The sequence below is a fragment of the Vitis riparia genome, chromosome 10 (assembly GCF_004353265.1).
Source record: "Vitis riparia cultivar Riparia Gloire de Montpellier isolate 1030 chromosome 10, EGFV_Vit.rip_1.0, whole genome shotgun sequence".
In the NCBI taxonomy this organism is placed as follows: Eukaryota; Viridiplantae; Streptophyta; class Magnoliopsida; order Vitales; family Vitaceae; genus Vitis; species Vitis riparia.
In genome coordinates this window covers 12,081,243-12,098,892 of record NC_048440.1, presented here as the reverse complement: position 1 = coordinate 12,098,892, position 17,650 = coordinate 12,081,243, and the positions used below count along the sequence as shown (strand labels likewise).

General features: G+C 28.2%; 2 protein-coding genes across 2 annotated transcripts; both read left to right on the top strand.

Moving 5' to 3' along the window:
- Window positions 1–240: 240 nt before the first annotated feature.
- LOC117924013 (glucan endo-1,3-beta-glucosidase 13-like) lies at window positions 241–2,686 on the top strand. The gene is made up of 4 exons (XM_034842556.1): window positions 241–519; window positions 1,554–1,892; window positions 1,977–2,007; window positions 2,357–2,686. The coding sequence occupies exons 1-4, from the start codon at window positions 456–458 to the stop codon at window positions 2,454–2,456; spliced, it is 534 nt and encodes a 177-aa protein (XP_034698447.1). The 5' UTR covers window positions 241–455; the 3' UTR covers window positions 2,457–2,686.
- A 3,932-nt stretch (window positions 2,687–6,618) lies between these two features.
- Window positions 6,619–7,747, top strand: LOC117923340 (photosystem I reaction center subunit psaK, chloroplastic). The gene is made up of 3 exons (XM_034841595.1): window positions 6,619–6,763; window positions 7,132–7,212; window positions 7,318–7,747. The coding sequence occupies exons 1-3, from the start codon at window positions 6,683–6,685 to the stop codon at window positions 7,543–7,545; spliced, it is 390 nt and encodes a 129-aa protein (XP_034697486.1). The 5' UTR covers window positions 6,619–6,682; the 3' UTR covers window positions 7,546–7,747.
- The last annotated feature ends 9,903 nt before the right edge of the window (window positions 7,748–17,650 follow it).

The following is a 17,650-nucleotide window of genomic DNA, read 5'->3' as shown; positions in this document are numbered from 1 at the left end:
ATGGGGAAACCTCCTTATGAGGCATGTTGGTCCCAATGATATAATGCAATAGTCTTAGGACTATGGGTAAGAAATTAAAAAAAAAAAATGAAAATATCACGAGAAATTGCTTTATGGGGTGGCTTCTACTGGTCCTCCAACCCTCGTTAAATGCACTGGCCACTTCCCTCTCTGCACTGTCAAAGTACTTAGCTTCCTTGGAGCATCCATCACTCTTCACACGGACAGCCAAAAGGGCTAAGAAAAGGAAAAAATTAATAAGGAAAAGAGAGAGACAAAAAAAAAAGAGGACATGATTTCTTAGCGAAGAAACGCTTGATTCTTCAAATGCTCCTGCATTAATATAGCAGGCCTTTATTTTTCTTCTTGTGCTTCTCACTCTAGCTCACAGCTTAGAGAGAGCGGTTGTGTTACAAGAATAAAAGGCAGGTTTTAATGTTTTAGTCATATATCATATGTCCACAATGAGAAAGAAAATATGGATTTTCCAGAGCCTTCTTTTGCTGGAATGCTATCTGGGTATGTTTTCTCTCTGTTTCTCTCTGTTTCTAGCTGTATCTTTGTCCTTTCTTCTTCCTCCTTTTGGTTCCTCGGCATAGACCTTGTTTCTTAGAAGTCTAATGGTCTGCAAGATCACATCCTCCTCCTCCTTCTTCTTCTTCTTCTTCTTCTTCTTCTTTTTTAATTATTTTTTTTTGGGTTTTGTTTTCTTTTTCATATTGAAACATTCATGCTGAGAAGATGCCGGTTGCAGGTAAAGGTGCTGTTTGTTTATACCCATAAATCTAAGAACATACTCCTAGATGGGTTTTGATTTTCTTATTGTTCATTTGGAAGAAATCTGAGTAAACCTGCTTGTTAAGTGCTAAAGCTGAGCTTTTGTGTTCATGTTAATTTCTTCTTTTATTATATTCTCATCTTTGTTTTCTCTGTTTTTTGTATTCAAAATGCCTGTTCTTTCTTTGTCTTTTCATTTACTATAGGGGGAAATGGAGGAAAAAATCAGTATTCTCCCCAGTTAGTGGGAGAAAATCTCAGTAAACCAAGGGTTCTGACTTAGGGCACCCACTAATTTTTGGCAGCTTCTTGCCCATGTTAGTCAATAGACACTTATATCCCCATTGAATGACCTCTCAAGGGAATGGTATTGGTAATTTGGTGGCAATTTCGTCTTTCTGCTATCATAGTTTCACCAGGGTGGGGGTTACCAAAAATTAATCAAGGCAATTAAGTCACCACTAAACCTCATCTTCAATGAATTTTAAGGCACCCAAAACTGAGAGGATGCAGTTTTCCTCATTTATTTTTCGGATTTCAGGTTTTTCTAGCTGCCTGTTTGGTACCAGTCTTTGGATTATTTTTTAGAATGTGAATAGTAAAAAATTCATTAATGCCAAACACACCCTTAATGGGTTTATACTTGCTCTACTTAAAATACAAATGCTTCCCCTGGAAATGTGTGACCAAATCTTGATGTGTAAGAGAGTGGGTGAGCAAGAGACGAGGTCATGATTATTATAATATTTCATTGTAACTATTGATACTTGTTATAGTGTCAACAATGGAGGGAGTGGTGCAAGAGAAGGCAGAGGCGGCACTTCCGATCACAACACTGTCGCCTCCAGAAGGCAACACCACATTCCTGGACGGCACCAATTGGTGTGTGGCACTGCCGGGGGTGTCTCAAGTTGATTTGCAGAATGCTTTGGACTGGGCCTGTGGCCTGGGAATGGCTGATTGCGGTGCCATCCAAGCCGGTGGAGCATGTTTTGAACCCGACACCCTTGTCTCTCACGCCTCCTATGCCTTCAACAGCTATTACCAACAGAATGGGAATTCGGATATTGCTTGCAATTTTGGAGGCACTGCAACTTTAAGTAAAAAAGACCCAAGTAAATCTCCTCTCTTCAATGGTTCTCTGCATTATTATTTGCCATCTTGCTGTACTGATGAATCCATTGTTTGGTTCCTTGCAGGTTATGGAAAATGTTCATATTCTACATCCGGGTATGATTCCCCTTGTTTGAGATGAGTTGGGTGTTTTTTCAATTCACGTCTAAGTGCTGTTTGTTTTGTTCGTCTAAGCTTCTGAACCAATCTGAGGGGAAAGACTGACTTAATAATTACACACGACTTGAGTTTTTAAGTGTTGCACACGAGTTTAGAAAACTTAGAAATCAAACCAAATGGGAGAAAGTAAGAGTATGTTTGATAGTGATTTTAGGTAGTATAGTTGAAAATTTTCGAGAACTATAAATGTTAGAAACACTTTTTAAAATCGTTGTCAACGGCTTTGAGTGTGTTGCATAATTTACGATTCTTAATTATGATCATGATATGTTTGGTTTCTCTTCAGGTCTCTCAACTCTTCCAAATCTCCACTGTCCAAGTATAAACCTAGCTTCACTTGGTGGGCATTAGGCGCCATTCTACTGCTTTTGTGCTTGAGAATCTAAGGACAAAGGCAAGAGGAGAGCTCTAAGAAAGTGGTTGGATAAGCATTTTGTAATTGTGATTTGCTGAGATATTCCTATCTTAGTATCAGGTTTAGGAATCTATGGGGTATGCAATTATCTCTTTTTTCTCTTTTTCTTTCTTTTTGCAATTTTTTGTCTTGGGAATCAGATGTTTCTTCCCTCTTTGCCTTCCTCCTCTCAAGTAATCTTGTCGCTTGACATCATTTTTATAGTTTTATCTATGGAGTGTCCAATTTTGCTTGAAAGTTATTTTATTTTATTTTCCAAAATAAAATTTTATATTTAAAAATAAGAATATACGGGGGGATTCCTTATATTTTTAATATAATATTAAAATTTATATTGTCTTTGAAGTATAAAAAGTAAAAGAAAGTATTTTCCATGTTGTGTCAACTTGTCATGTCACCAAGATCACATTAATCGCCCCAATAACGCTTGAGTAACCCCAGGTAAATAAATTATTTATAATTAATACTTTAATTTCATGTTTTATTTTTATTCTAAAATAAAATATTGTCCACAATCTACGAGGTTATTTGATGAAAGAAAATCATAATTTAACATGTAAATTCATAGGAATAAATATGATAAAAAATAATAATAATTCCCCATGCTATTAAGATTTTATAAAATAAATTAAAATTTTAAAAAATTATGGGTAATCTTGATTAGAATGATTAAATTTATGTTTGGTTATCAAAAAGCTTTAAGAAAAGAAAAAATATGTATATATAAAATAAGGTAAATCTTATGACTTTAATAATTATCACAAAACAAAGAAGCGAGAGAACTAGACGATACGAAGAAAAGAGATATGAGAAAATAGAAAGGAGAGGAAGTGGGGCGCAAATCATAGAATCTTTGCGGAGATATCCATTGTCCTTTGTAATTGGTTGGGTCAGCCTTTTTAAATTCAATTTTTACCTATATATATATATATATATATATATATATATATATATTTTTTTTCCAAATAATAATAATAATAAGATAGAGGTATGATACTATGACTATGAAGAGAGGGTAAATGTGGATGTATCATGGTGAGGGAGTTCTCGGGCAGAGTTCTCTGCATGGATATCAGAAAGTGACCCCATTCTTCACAAGCCTTTTGCCCCCAGGCTCCCCACCCTTTTTGGTTTTTCCTGTATGCACGCCTTCGTCCTTCTCCAACTTTTGTTTCTACGTTTACCCTTCTTCTCTCTTTCTTCTTTTCTTCCATTCTATTTATGGAGTTATTTGATAACAATAAAAAAAATAAGCATAATTAAATGAGGAAAAAAAATGAGTTTTGACATACGAGAATATATTAAAAAAAAAACCCAAAATTTTAAAGTTAATATTATCTATTTAAAAATAATTTGAAATAACATATTTTTTAATGTGTCATATAATTATTCTTTAAAATATCATTTTTTACTTATCATGTCATCAACATCAATTAACTATTAGATTTCTTGACATAAATATTTTCTTCCCTTTTAGATATTTTATTATTATTATTATTATTATTATTATTATTATTATATTTCAATTTTTTTTCATTTCGGATTTTCTTGGCTACCAATAATCACATCAAGAATTTTACATAAAAAAAGTCCTAAATCCTTGAAATTAATTTTAACTTGACATAATAAAAAAAAATAATCCTAAAGAGACTATAAAAAAACCATAAACCTTATTCCCATCAAATTCAAATTCATCTATAGTTCCTTAGGGTTTCATCTACTTTTAATGTTTACACTCTTCAAACTACCTAATTTTGTTATGAGAAAAAAAAAATCTCAACTTTTCTTAGGTGCTTGTTTATGGAGGAAAAAAAACTCAAATAATAAAATAATAATAATAATAATAAATATCTAAAAAGAAGGGAAATAATTAAATGAAAGAGTTTAGTTGTTGATTGATATTGATGATATGACAAATAAAAGGAACATTTTAGGAGATAATTAGATAACTTATAAGTGCATGTATTTCAAATTATTTTTAAATAAATGAATATAATATCAATTTAAAAATTTTGGGATATTATTTTCTATATATTTTTATACTAATGAATCAAAACTCACTTTTCCCATTTAAAAAAAAAAAAAAATTTAAAAAAGTGTTTTTTTTAAAAAAGGTATTTGATAAAATTTAGAAAATAATTTTAAAATTTTGAAAAATTATTTATAGTATTGAAAAATCATATATAATATTTTCTATATAAATACTTAGAGTACGTGATTTTAAGAAATATTTATAATTTTTCTAATACTTAAATTTTTTTATCTTTGAAGTATTAGAAATATTAGAAACACTTTCTAAAATTATTGTGAAACACACTCATCACGTTTGCTAGTAATTTTAGAAAATATTTTTAATCCTTCTAATATTTAAAATATAAAAAATTGTAAGTGTTAAAAAGGTTGGAAACGCTTTCTAAAATCACTATTAGACTTAGGACAGTGTTTTTAAAAAGTGCTTCTAGTCTTAAAAATACTTAAAAACATTTTTAAGGTAAAAAATAGGTGTTTGACAATATTTTAAAAAATACTTTTAAAATTTTAAAAAAATACTTAAAGTGGTTTTTAGAGAAGCATCGGGGAGATGTTTCTTTGAAACACTTCAAAAAATTTCATATATTTCTAAAATACAGTTTCTCGCTATCCTCCGTTTTCTTTTCACTTTGTGCTTCCTTCTCATTTTCCTTTTCCTCTTCACTTCCCTTTCATAAAAATAATTTTCTGAGTTTTTTTAACAATGTAAATATTTAATATATTTTTTACTAAAAGTTTTCGATTTATTATAATTTTTTTAAATAAATGTCATTTTTAGTAATTTATTATTATTAAAAGTATTTTTATACTTATGCAATATATCATCAAAAACACTATTAAAATAACATTTCTAAATTCTCATAAAAGAGTTTTTCACAGAAGTGATGTAAAAGAAAACACTTTCATTAAAAACACTTCCACTAGAAATAGTGTCAAATGGGCTCTAAAATATTAGTTTCTTGCTATCCTGTATTTCCCATTCACTCTTTGCTATCTTCTTGCTCTCCTATTCCTCTTTCACTTGCCTTTCATAAAAATAAATTTTTGAGTTTTTTTTAATAATATAAATGTTTACCTATTTCTTTTAATAAAAGTTTTCAATTTATTATAATATTTTCTTTTTTAATGAATATCATTTTCAGTAATTTATTATTATTAAAAGTCTTTTTGTACTCATGTAATATATCATCGAAAACCTTATTAGAATTACTTTTCTAGATTCTTATAAAAACATTTTTCACATAAGTGTTATAGAAGAAAACACTTCCACTAAAAATAGTGTTAAATGGGCTCTTAATTATCCTAAAAACACTTATAAAAAATACTTCTAATAAAAATATTTCAAATGGAAACATTATCAAAAGCATTCTAAGAATGTGTTTGATAGTGTTTCCACTTGAATGTTTTTTATGGTGTTTTTTAAAGAAATATTTTATATATGATTAAAAATATATTTAGAAAAAACACTTTCAATAACAAAATTTCAAATAGAAACACTATCAAAATGCCCTTTAAAAATGTGTTTGACAGTGTTTCTACTTGATATGGTTTTACAATAACCATTTTTCAAGCGTTTCTCCAATAAAAATACCATAAATGATTGTTTAAATTTTTAAAGGTGTTTTTCAGATTTTGTCCAATGCCTTATTTTTTTCTCTTTTTGAAAAACAAATTTTAAATTAAAATTATATTTTAAAAATACTACCAAATCGACTTTTTGATGGGACCAAAGTATTGAATTATAGAAATAATGTGTTAATATGCATTGACATAATATTATTTTTTTTAAGTGGGCCAAACTGGGCCCAAAATCAGATTCCACCATATGACGGGCTCTAGGCCCAGGCCTAATAAAGAGGGCTTACTGATTTTGTTTCATTTCAATACTCACAGGTCCAACATATCCATTTCCAAAATATTGTGTAACACCCAAAACCTTATCCAATGTGGATCACCCAATCCCAATAAGTAAGTGCCAGGTCAGCAGCAAGTATCTAAGTGTATCCAAGCTTGGCACCCTCAAACCACAAACTCCTCATGTGGCTGTGATGCACACCTGGCCTCTAGTCCTTATAACTCTTTTAACACCCTAATAATGAAAGCAAATATTCTGAAAAAACCGAAGAGGGAGAGAGGTTTTGTGATCATTCTCTTTGAAATCAGGCAATGGCAACCACTGTGATGACCACTCTCCCACAATTCAATGGCCTCAGACCCAAATCTTCCACATCTCCTGTACAAACTCTGGTCAGTGCTCCTTTTCCCTTTTCTTGGTATTCTCTTTCTTTAATTTTTTACTACATGAATGTTCTAGGCACTATTTGATTCTGTATCTGCTATTAGTGTAGTGGTGAGGTAGTGCCCAAATCTAAAATTTAGGAGGAAGTTTTCTGAATTTTGAGAACTTAAAGACCAGACCCATCTGTAATGATGAACAGATTGAAAACCCTTTAGAAATGACATTCAAAAGAATGCCCCATCAACTGAATTTGCTGGTGGTTGTGGCTGGCATCTGTAAGACAACTGTATTTGAATTATTTGGAGAACAGAAAAAGTCAGAAAAATGAATGGGATGAAAATCCATGCTCAGATTGTTGTCTCCATCATGCATACAGGCAGCAGTTCAACCAATGAGGCGCAAGGGAAAGGGAGCTTTGGGTGCTCGCTGTGATTTCATTGGTTCACCCACCAATCTGGTAACCATTTCAAGCAAAGCCATTGCTGATTGATTTCTCTTTTATGTAAAGAGATGGGTACTAATACGGGTCTTTTATTCTTTTTACGTGCGTGTGGGGAAACAGATTATGGTGACTTCAACAACCCTAATGCTGTTTGCTGGGCGATTTGGGTTGGCTCCATCGGCCAACAGGAAGGCGACTGCGGGATTGAAGCTTGAGGTAAGGGACTCAGGGCTGCAGACTGGAGACCCAGCTGGCTTCACCCTTGCAGATACCTTGGCATGTGGAACTGTTGGTCACATAATTGGGGTTGGGGTTGTTCTTGGACTTAAGAACATAGGTGCCCTGTAAACTATTATCCTTTTAACCATCTCATTCTAATACTCCCCCCTCTCTCTCTCTCTCCCCTTGGTGCTTTGTTTTTCCACCCTGAAATGCCTATTTGCCGACTTCATTGTTGAGTTTGGGATCTTTAAGACCTGAGTGAGCATGCAAGCGTTGAAGATAATGGATGAGAAATACCATGAAAGAGCTTGAAAAAGGAATTTGTTCATTTATTTGCACTTTAACTATTAAGCATTTTTTTTTTTAAATGATCAAATGTTTTGCATTTTTATCCTCATTAACATCAAATAATGAACTAATTAAAAGAAAACTAATGATATAGATTGACAATTTGGGCAATAAAAGGATAAAATTATTTTATATTAAAAGAATGATTTCTTTAAACTAAGTCTTTTTAATTAATTCTGACTTTAAGTAGTATTTCAAACATATGTAATATGCTAATGGCTTAAATGAAGCCTATTTTATAAATCATTAATTGAATTCACCAACTTCTTCCAAATTACATTTTTTCCCCTTGCCTATAGAATTTATACGGGAGATTATTTTTAACTACAACATCCAATGGTGAAAGATGGATGTTTTTCTTCATAATCTTCCTAATACTTTAAATCAATTAAATTACAGGGATTTGTTGGATCCCCCAAATTGACCTTTTGGCATGGGTATAGTGAAGATGTTTGATTTCAAATATATATGTTGAGTACCATCAAGGGCTTTTCAGGTCCCTTTTTGTGTCCAACCGCCTCCGATAGTCCAGACCTTGCATTCACAAAGTGCAAGGTGAGCACTTCGAGCCTCTAGTGGCCAGGAAGCCTTTGATGCTTAAGTTAGAGGATGGGATGAATTAACGAATAAAATAAGTACGTTGGATGCTAGCTATTTTCTCATATTTTAGGATGCATGACTTATTCTTCTTATGCCTTCTTATATATTGTGTTCTTGGTGAGTAGTTGAGCTTCTCCCACATGAAATCATGGTCACAATGTACTGAGGGGAGACGATGCACCATAGATGTTGGTTTTCCAAGCATTCTAGTTAAGACCATGGAAAAAAATATGGTTTGGATAATATATATATATATATATATATTTTTTTTTTTTCCTTACCGTTGGGACTCGAACCCCAAACCTTTGGGTTCAAATAATGGCACAAAAAACATATATTCAAAATCATCATATAAAGAAAATTTAAAAGAATATTTTAGAGAGCAAATTAATTATAATTATTTTATAATTAAATATAAAAATTTCTTTTAATTGATTACCAAAAATATAAAAATTATCATAATAATTTTCTTCATAATATTTTTAATATCATTAATAAATTAATATTAAAAAATTGTATATATATCATAATTTATTTTATATCATTTAATACAATTAAATTAAATAAATCATAATTTTAATATTAATATATATTTTGAAATTAGACATATTATAATCAAATATCATAATATTATTATGAAATAATATTTGATGTAATTAATAATAAATGTACACTTATAAAATTCATATTTTTATCGATGTATATGATATTATTATCAAATATGATAAATCATATATATATATATATATATATATATATATATATATATATATATCAAATTATTTAATAAAATAACTTTAAAATATCTATTATATTTCTAATTACATTTTTATGAAATTTTTATAAATTTTAATTAATTTTACATCTCTCGATATTTTTTTTTTAAAATATCCATCGATATATCTCCGATATATCCGTAAAATCGAAGTACCGATATATCCGTAATTTTTGATATTTTTATCTTTGGTTAAGACTATAGTGGGCTCTATAAGGGTAGCATAACGATTGCTTGGAGGGTTCTATATGTCCTCTCTTGTGGACTCAAGTTTTGCTAACAAGAAAAATGTGCATAAAGTAAGAATAAGGAAAAGATAAAAGTTTTTTAACATGATTCGAAAATAAATGTTATCCTGTATAACTCAGAATACACCAATAATAATCATGGCTATACCAACAATATGTCCTCATATGATCAATTGCTACTCTAAAACATTCAGTATATTGCGATAACCCATATGAGAATCATCCTCTGAGAGTTTAAAGAGAGTTATTAACAAATGATGCATCTAATTTGAAGTAAGTTGATGCATGAAATTGTAATCAAAACAAGTTCAAAAAGCACATGATATTGTAAGATTTAGTTGCCCAAGTCATCAATAATAGTGAGCAATACAACTAATAAAGGCCATGATTAGGTTGAAAAGTGCCAAATTTAAAACATCAATCTCTAAGATTTTAGTTTAAAATGACGTGTAATACCAATTCCCTGTTAACTTTTATTGTAGTGTGCGTTTTTATTGATGAAGTTATTTTTTTAGCTTGTCACTAATTTTTCATGGCAAAATTGTTTGATTAACAGTATTGGGTTATTGAAACTCGAAATTGATGAAAATTTCACTGATTAGAATATTTCCTTGGTTATAAACTAAAGACTATGTATTTGATAAACTTTTTCTTTGAATTTTTTTTTGAGTTTTATTGTTGATCGGTCTATTGGTTGATCTTCAAGGTCATTTTTTTTCCAAAATGGGAGAGAGATTTTTTTTTTTTTTTTTTTAATTCCAAAAAAAAAAATTGAGTTTATTTGTAATAAGTTTATTGTCTTGGAAATTCTAGGTTTGTTTAAGTAGTATCTTTATTTATTTATTTATTTATTTTTTATAGAACATTCAACATGAAATCTTACTCCTCTTTTCTTGATATTTTCTCAAGCTACCTCCTACTTACTCTCTTTCCAAACCTTACTCCCTATTACACATAAGTCACTATGCTCTTTTTGCAAGACGTACCTTAGCCTAAGCGTTCAGAAGTTTCCTACATTACTTTTAATGTCAAAGGCTTTTTCATGCTTCCAACACTAAGATAAGTGGATGGTACTCCATGTATGTGCTTGGTGATTTCTGAACTAAGAGATATACTATTAACATTTGGGTTTGAATTCCTTAAAAGAAAGGATAATTGACATTAAATATCTAATTACATTAGTCAATACTTGCTTTATATCCTTTGAGCTTTACTAAAATTGTCTTTATCATAATTAAATTTCATACTACTATACCTTATCATTGTTGTGTATATTGTCTTTGCTATAGAGTTATCAAAGCATTTGCAATAATTTCTTATAAGAGGTTAACTCTATGTAAGAACAAATATATTGAAAATTTTAATGGTATTTTATTTACATTTTGGTATTTCTATTCTAAGACACAAAGAAATGAAAATTCTATTTCTTAGCTTGTTGTCTATATTGGTAAAATAATTTCAACATTTGATTGGTCAATTTACTTACAAATACCCCCTAAAATCATGGTCTCAAGAAATATGTAAGTGGTGTATCTCTAAGATTTCGATGATATATTATTGATACATAGCCAAAACAAAATAGGTTAGTGAGTTTTTCAATCTATTGATTGTTCAATGATAGACAAATATCCTAAAATCATGGTCTCTTTAGGAATACATAAGATATATTACTAATATGTCAATGATGTAACATTGGTATGTAACCAAAAAGAGGAGAGAAAGAGAGTTCAAGCCTTCAATTATGATGCTTTGTTTAAGAAAGATGAGAGAGTAGTGAAGGTGTTTGTTTGAGAGGAAACAAAACATGAAGTAGTTTTATTCCAAATGAAAGATAGTAATAGGCTTGTGGCATGACACTCACTATATTGATTGTGTATGGAACATGAAAGAGGACGATTATATTAGAAAAGGAATGAAAAATGTTTTGCATGTAGCTTGCTTTCTTTTGTGAAAATTACTTAATAATTCAGGATACATTATTGTTTGTATTAAAACTTCTTAAAGTTCATTTCAAATTTCCATGTTTGAGGAGCAATCTTGTGTGGTGTGAGGAAATGAGTCACAAAAATTATATATTGAAGTTTAAGTTAAAGCATGCATGTGAATAAGGGTGTAAAAGGTGTAGTTGGATCAATTTTTGAGAAAAAAATTAGTAAAAAAATTACACTTATTTAAGGTTGGTTTTGTTCAATTTAAATTATGGATTAGATGAAAACTAATTCAAATTTCAAGTCTAATTGATATTTTGTATTTGATGTTCAAAATTCATTTAAAACTTTTAATCCAAAATGTAATAAATGTATTTAAAACTTCATAACTCTTGGTATTATGTTAAAGCATTTCATGAGTAATTCTAAGTGTTTTTGAATTAATTACTCCATTAAATGTAATATGCATATTTTGATAGTTTTGTCTTCATTTTTATTTATTTATTTATTTTATTACCATGTTCCTTTTTGATACTTAAAATTTCAATAATTTTTTTTTTAAATTTTAGAACGGAAAACATATTTTTTTTATATCTTTTTTTTATACTTTATTGAAATTATAAACTAAAGATAATTTCTATTCAAATAATACAACAATATAAAATATTATATTTATTGTTCATAACACTTCACAGAGTAGTTTTTGCATGATTAGTCACTTATCATCCTAATTCATCTTATGTTGATAATATTATAAAATAAGAAATACAGTATTTAATACTTTCATCAGCTCGTACTCTACTATGACTCTTCCATATCAAAGCTCATTCAAGTATATTTAGCAAGTTAATTCTCACTATGTTAAACCCAAATAAAAATTATAAATTTTTTTAGAGTCTACACGTATCTTTATACTATATTTTTTCTGTCATTTTTAGCTTCCTCCAATATCTTACCTTTTTTCTTCCTTCCGGTGATATGCATAGCAGGTTTTATGATAAAAAAATTTCTGCACAAAACAAGTTTAAATACTCAGGCAGCAATGCCAAAACTATTTCATTCTAACTAGTTCATACACTTCTTATTGCACCTATATTTCATCTCATGTTAACAATATCACAAGATTTATATTTCAATATACTAATTAACAAAATAATTTTATTAGACGTGGAGAGTTCGTGTGATTAAATTATTTTGAACAAATACGAAGGTAAGTTTGATAGGTGTAGCATTTTTTTTTTTCCTTTATGAAAAAAATATTAATATTTATGTTAAATCATGTATAAAAATGTAAATATAAATTGTCTATGTTAAACTATCTATGAACAAAGTAACTATAGTTTTGTTTCTAAACTCGATTATAAAATTTAGTTTTTTTAACTTATTCTTTATAATGTAAACTTTTGTACAATATAATTTTTTTTAAAATGTTTTTTCTTTTTTGGAATTTCAGTTGGATCTACATTCCCTTCCTTTACATTGCTCAACATGCCCGCCGTGGTGAATTTTAATATTTTTCAAAATCGGTTTAAGGTCTAACCCTTCAAAATTCTAAAGAAATGAGTTTTTTTTTTTTTTTTTTTTTTTTAACCATATCATTTAAAAATACAGTTTGTTTTCATTTGTAACCTTATGTGGCTGTTACTTTTTTTTAAAAAAAATTATGAAAATTATTTTTGAATAGAAGTTATTTTTAACTATTTTAAAATGAATAAAAACTATAGAAAAATATGAAAAAAAAATCATATAAGTAAATAAAATATATTAACACAATTCTCTTATTTCTTTTATGCCTTCCCCACCTTCCAATACCCAAAACCCTTTGTATTTCACATAATTTTTTCTTATCAAGCAATCATCTCAAACCGAATCTGATTTAATTCTTCAATCCTTAACCAATACAATAATTTTTAAAAATAATTTGAAACTCAAAAATCAACTTAATTAATATCAAAATAAATGGACTTAAATTAGTTCAAAATGACTTCACCAATTCTCCTTTGCATAAAATTAAAAAAAAATAATAATAAAGTGATACTTAATATATTAGGTTTATTGATAGATCTAGTGATTTTTAAACATAAATTGGAATTCAAAAATTATTCTAATTTATAAAAAAAATTTCAATCAAAATGAACCATAATGATTTTATTATTTCTCCTTTGTATACAACTACATTTTTTTTTTTCAAAATTTTCTCAAAGGACAAACATTATTATTTATATTGTGTGTCACATTTTAAATAAAATATTATTATTTAAATAATTTTTAAAAATTCTATCATTTTTTTTAACAAAATTAAAAGTGTTTTTGTAAACTAAAAACTATTTATCTTTAATTCATTAGTACTTATACAACAATATTTTTAGTAAGAATTAAATTAAATTCAATTTAATATCAATATAAACTTACAAAATTGTATTAATTACAAAGAAAAAGTATTTTGAAAACAACAAAAAAAATTCCATTTATATATATATATATATATATATATATATATATATATATATATTGTTGTTTGAAAGATTTATTTTTCAAAAATAAATTATTAAATACCCTTATTTTAATAAAATACAAAATATTTTTTATTTGATGTCTTGTGAACAAATTTAGAAAATATTGTTTTACTTATTCTTGTGAACATACAATAAAAATATGTAACAAATTTTCAATGAATACAAAGAAATGTGCAGTCTCGTAATTTCAAATTCTTTCAATTTTTTTTGAAAAATAGGAAAAATATTTATATAGATAATTATAAAAAAATAAAAAAAATAAAAAAATAAAAAGTTTATCAAACATTAAGTGCTCATTTGTAAATATTTCCTATTTTCTAACTTTAAAAATATAAATTAATAGTAATTTTTATATAAAATAATATGATTTTGTATAAAAAAAAAATATAAACTTATTTTATGTTTTAAAAAATTTGAGGAAATTCAAATATTTTAATACGTCAATTTTTTTTTTGAACAGTTATTATATTTTTAAGGTAATTTTTTTCAATTTATATACAAGTTATTATCCTTTTATCACCACACAATTGCCCAAACAGGTAATTCTCAGGCTCATAGGCCTCCTATCTCAATCCTACTATTTTTCATGTCAACATTTCTAGACGAATTAAAAAAAAAAAAGTTGGCTTGGTGGTATAAGACTCTTAATACTTATTTTTGGATATTCGAATAAAATCTTTAAATATTTTGTATTTATATAAAATCTGAATCAACAATTCGAAGTGTTTTTTTCACATATTCTTGATAAACCAATATTTATATATAGATGTAGGATTCCGTAAGAAGCCCCTTTGACATCTGCAAAGAATTCTCTAATGGACTTATCTTTGAATAGGAGAAAGAGTGGATCTACTATGAGGGTCCCAAATGAATTGACTTATTCGGAAAAAAGCCTGAATCAACTGAGAGATGGGTCTGCGGTGAAGACACCCATGAGAGAGGCTGGTATATATAGAGAAAGACAAACGACTGATTATATAATATAAATCTGTGGTGGCATGTGTTACAGGGCATCCATTAATATTCTAGGAAAGAAAATTTAATTGAAAAATGAATTGGTTTTGTATGCTGTTTTTATAATATATATTTTTTTGCTTACAGCCTTAGGTCGGAAAGTCTCCTGCATTCCTAATTAATATGGACTCTCCAAATTCTTTGGAAGATTTATCTCGTGTCGGGTACTAGTTCACTATGCAAGAATTTCGAATCAATCTCTTGAACCTCATCATGTTCATCATAAATTATCCGCTTGCCTTGAAGACCTGATCAAATAGGGAAATCTCAATTTATTGGTCCTTTCGATACAATCAAATAGAAAGCTCCAATGATGATATATTCAAGTAGCCCAAACTATGAGATTGAATAAATCATCCTCTACTTGTAAAAAAATAAAAAATTAAGTTGAATTAAAAAATCGAGAGTTTCTAATATCAGTGTGAGTGACTTTTACTTCATTAGTCCACTTTTAATTCATTTTTCATCAAAATAATTCATTTTGAATCTGGTTACACAAAACTTTCATTATTTATTCTCAAAATAATTGAAGATTTGACTGAAATAAGATTTAATCATAATTAAATTACTTTAATTTTTCAGTACATTCACATTTAATAATTAAAGATTCTAGTGATACAAGATTTAACCACATAAAAGCATTTCATTTTTATTCTCAAAGTAATTAAAATTTAACTGATTTTTTTATTACATAAAAGGTATATAAGAAAGGAGAAAAAACTCAAAAAGTGAAAGTGAAATTAAGTGAAGAAGATGTTACTATCACCAAAAAAATAGAAATTATTAACATTTATATTTAGAGTTTTTTCCATCGTAAAAATATATATTTACCTCGTATTATTTCTCATTATATTTGGCATCCTCCAATATCTTAGCATTAGTATTATTTCCTAGAGTCAGATAAATTATATGCAAAATTTTATCTCAACACATATTTAAAGCACTCCTTTGAAAAAAAAAATGAAAAAACCATTTATTATCAAGTGTATCACACACTCCACATTTCAGATTGTGTGGTTCATATTTTATGCTAACAGCTTCACATTGTTCTCATTTATATAGACTTCCAAAATGGTTCTCATTTCTATTTATTTCCAAAATGAATTTGGTATTGAAATTGATGTGGATATATAATTGTCTCGATTTACCAGTAAAAAAAAATATATATATATATATTAACTATTGCACTCTTATGGCTAATAAAAGAAAGTAAAAGGATGAACAATTAAGGTACATCTAGTGTGACATTTTTGCTAATTCAAGAATAAAGCTTATTCTCCCAAGCACATTTTCAAAAGAACAAGGAAAAAATTTTATTTTATGGAATATGGTATATAAATGATGCTATCAAATATAAAATAAATCATTAATTACCAATTTAATATAAATGACTACTCAATCAAAAACTCTTTCACAATTATAGAAAAATGATAAATTCATTGGCAGAATTTAATTAAAAGTAAGAAAGAGTAGAGTTTTTTCTTATCCTTTTTGTATTTTTTTTTATATTTGAATAAAAGAATACATGGTAAAATTAAAAATAAATAAATAAACAATGTGTTGATTTAGGTTTCTTTGGATTGCTTGCACCTTCAACATGTACTAATCTTAATATTTTTGGATTGATATGTTTTTTAGTCCAAACCTGACCTTAATCTATTTCATATCTTACTCATTCTAACTTGAATGTAAAATTGGGTGGATTTTACTATCCAAGTTACAACTCCAAAAGTATTTTTGCTAATCTTCAATTTAGTCATGGAAGAAAAAGCTTTGTATTATTCTTTAAGTTTGTTGAAGAATATTTGAAGTCGTGACTAAGGAAGCTTTCTCCATTTTTTTTTCCTAAAAGAATATACTTACATTGATAAGTAAAATTGGAAATTTTAATTGAACTATTTTTCTAACTCTCTATTGTGGGAAAGCAGAGCATTTCTAGGCACGGATTGCCCATATAGCTGAACAAGAAGGCAAAAGCTCCTCCACTGTGACAAGAGCCTTGAGCCGAAGGCATAAATGCCCATATAGTTAAACAAGAAGGTAAAAACCTCCTCGCTATGGTAAGATCCTAGAACCAAAAGCATTATTGCCCATTGTTAGATTAATTTTTGTAATTAATCTATAATTTGGGCCACACATGTAAATAATTAAAATGTGTGTGCTATCATTTAATTAAGCCTAAATATAGTGATCTAATTAATAATTGATTAATTGGCTTAAGGGTATAATTGTCATGAGATTATTATGTAAATACCATTAGATAATTATTATTTCTATGAGGGGCAGAAATATAATTGTGATAAAATTAAAACTGCCCTAGCAGTTTATAAATAGGGTTATGGTCCCCATTCTACCACTACGCATTCCAATTTCTGAAAATCCTCTCAGAGAGAAATTGACACAGAATCTAGTGGCCAAAATTGGAAGACCATCTCAAGGGTTTTCTTCCTATAAGGTTTCTCCTTCAATGGATTCAGGTATGTTTCCGCTATTATTTTTCTACTCATTTTTTAATCAGGAGATTCCAGTATATATGAAATTAGGGTATTCATCTTGGTTGAGTTATAACAAGAAATATTCCAGTATATATATGAAATTAGGGTATTCACCTTGGTTGAGTTTTTAACACCCATTTCGTTGTGCAGGAAGACAATAGTCTTCCGACCACGATTGAAACCATAAAATAAAAACTTACTATAATTAGAATGCAATAATAAATAAATAAAAGTAAGAAATATTTGTCAAAAGGGAAATAATACAACCACAAAGCATAATGCATAATTGTCCAAAATATTATAAAAA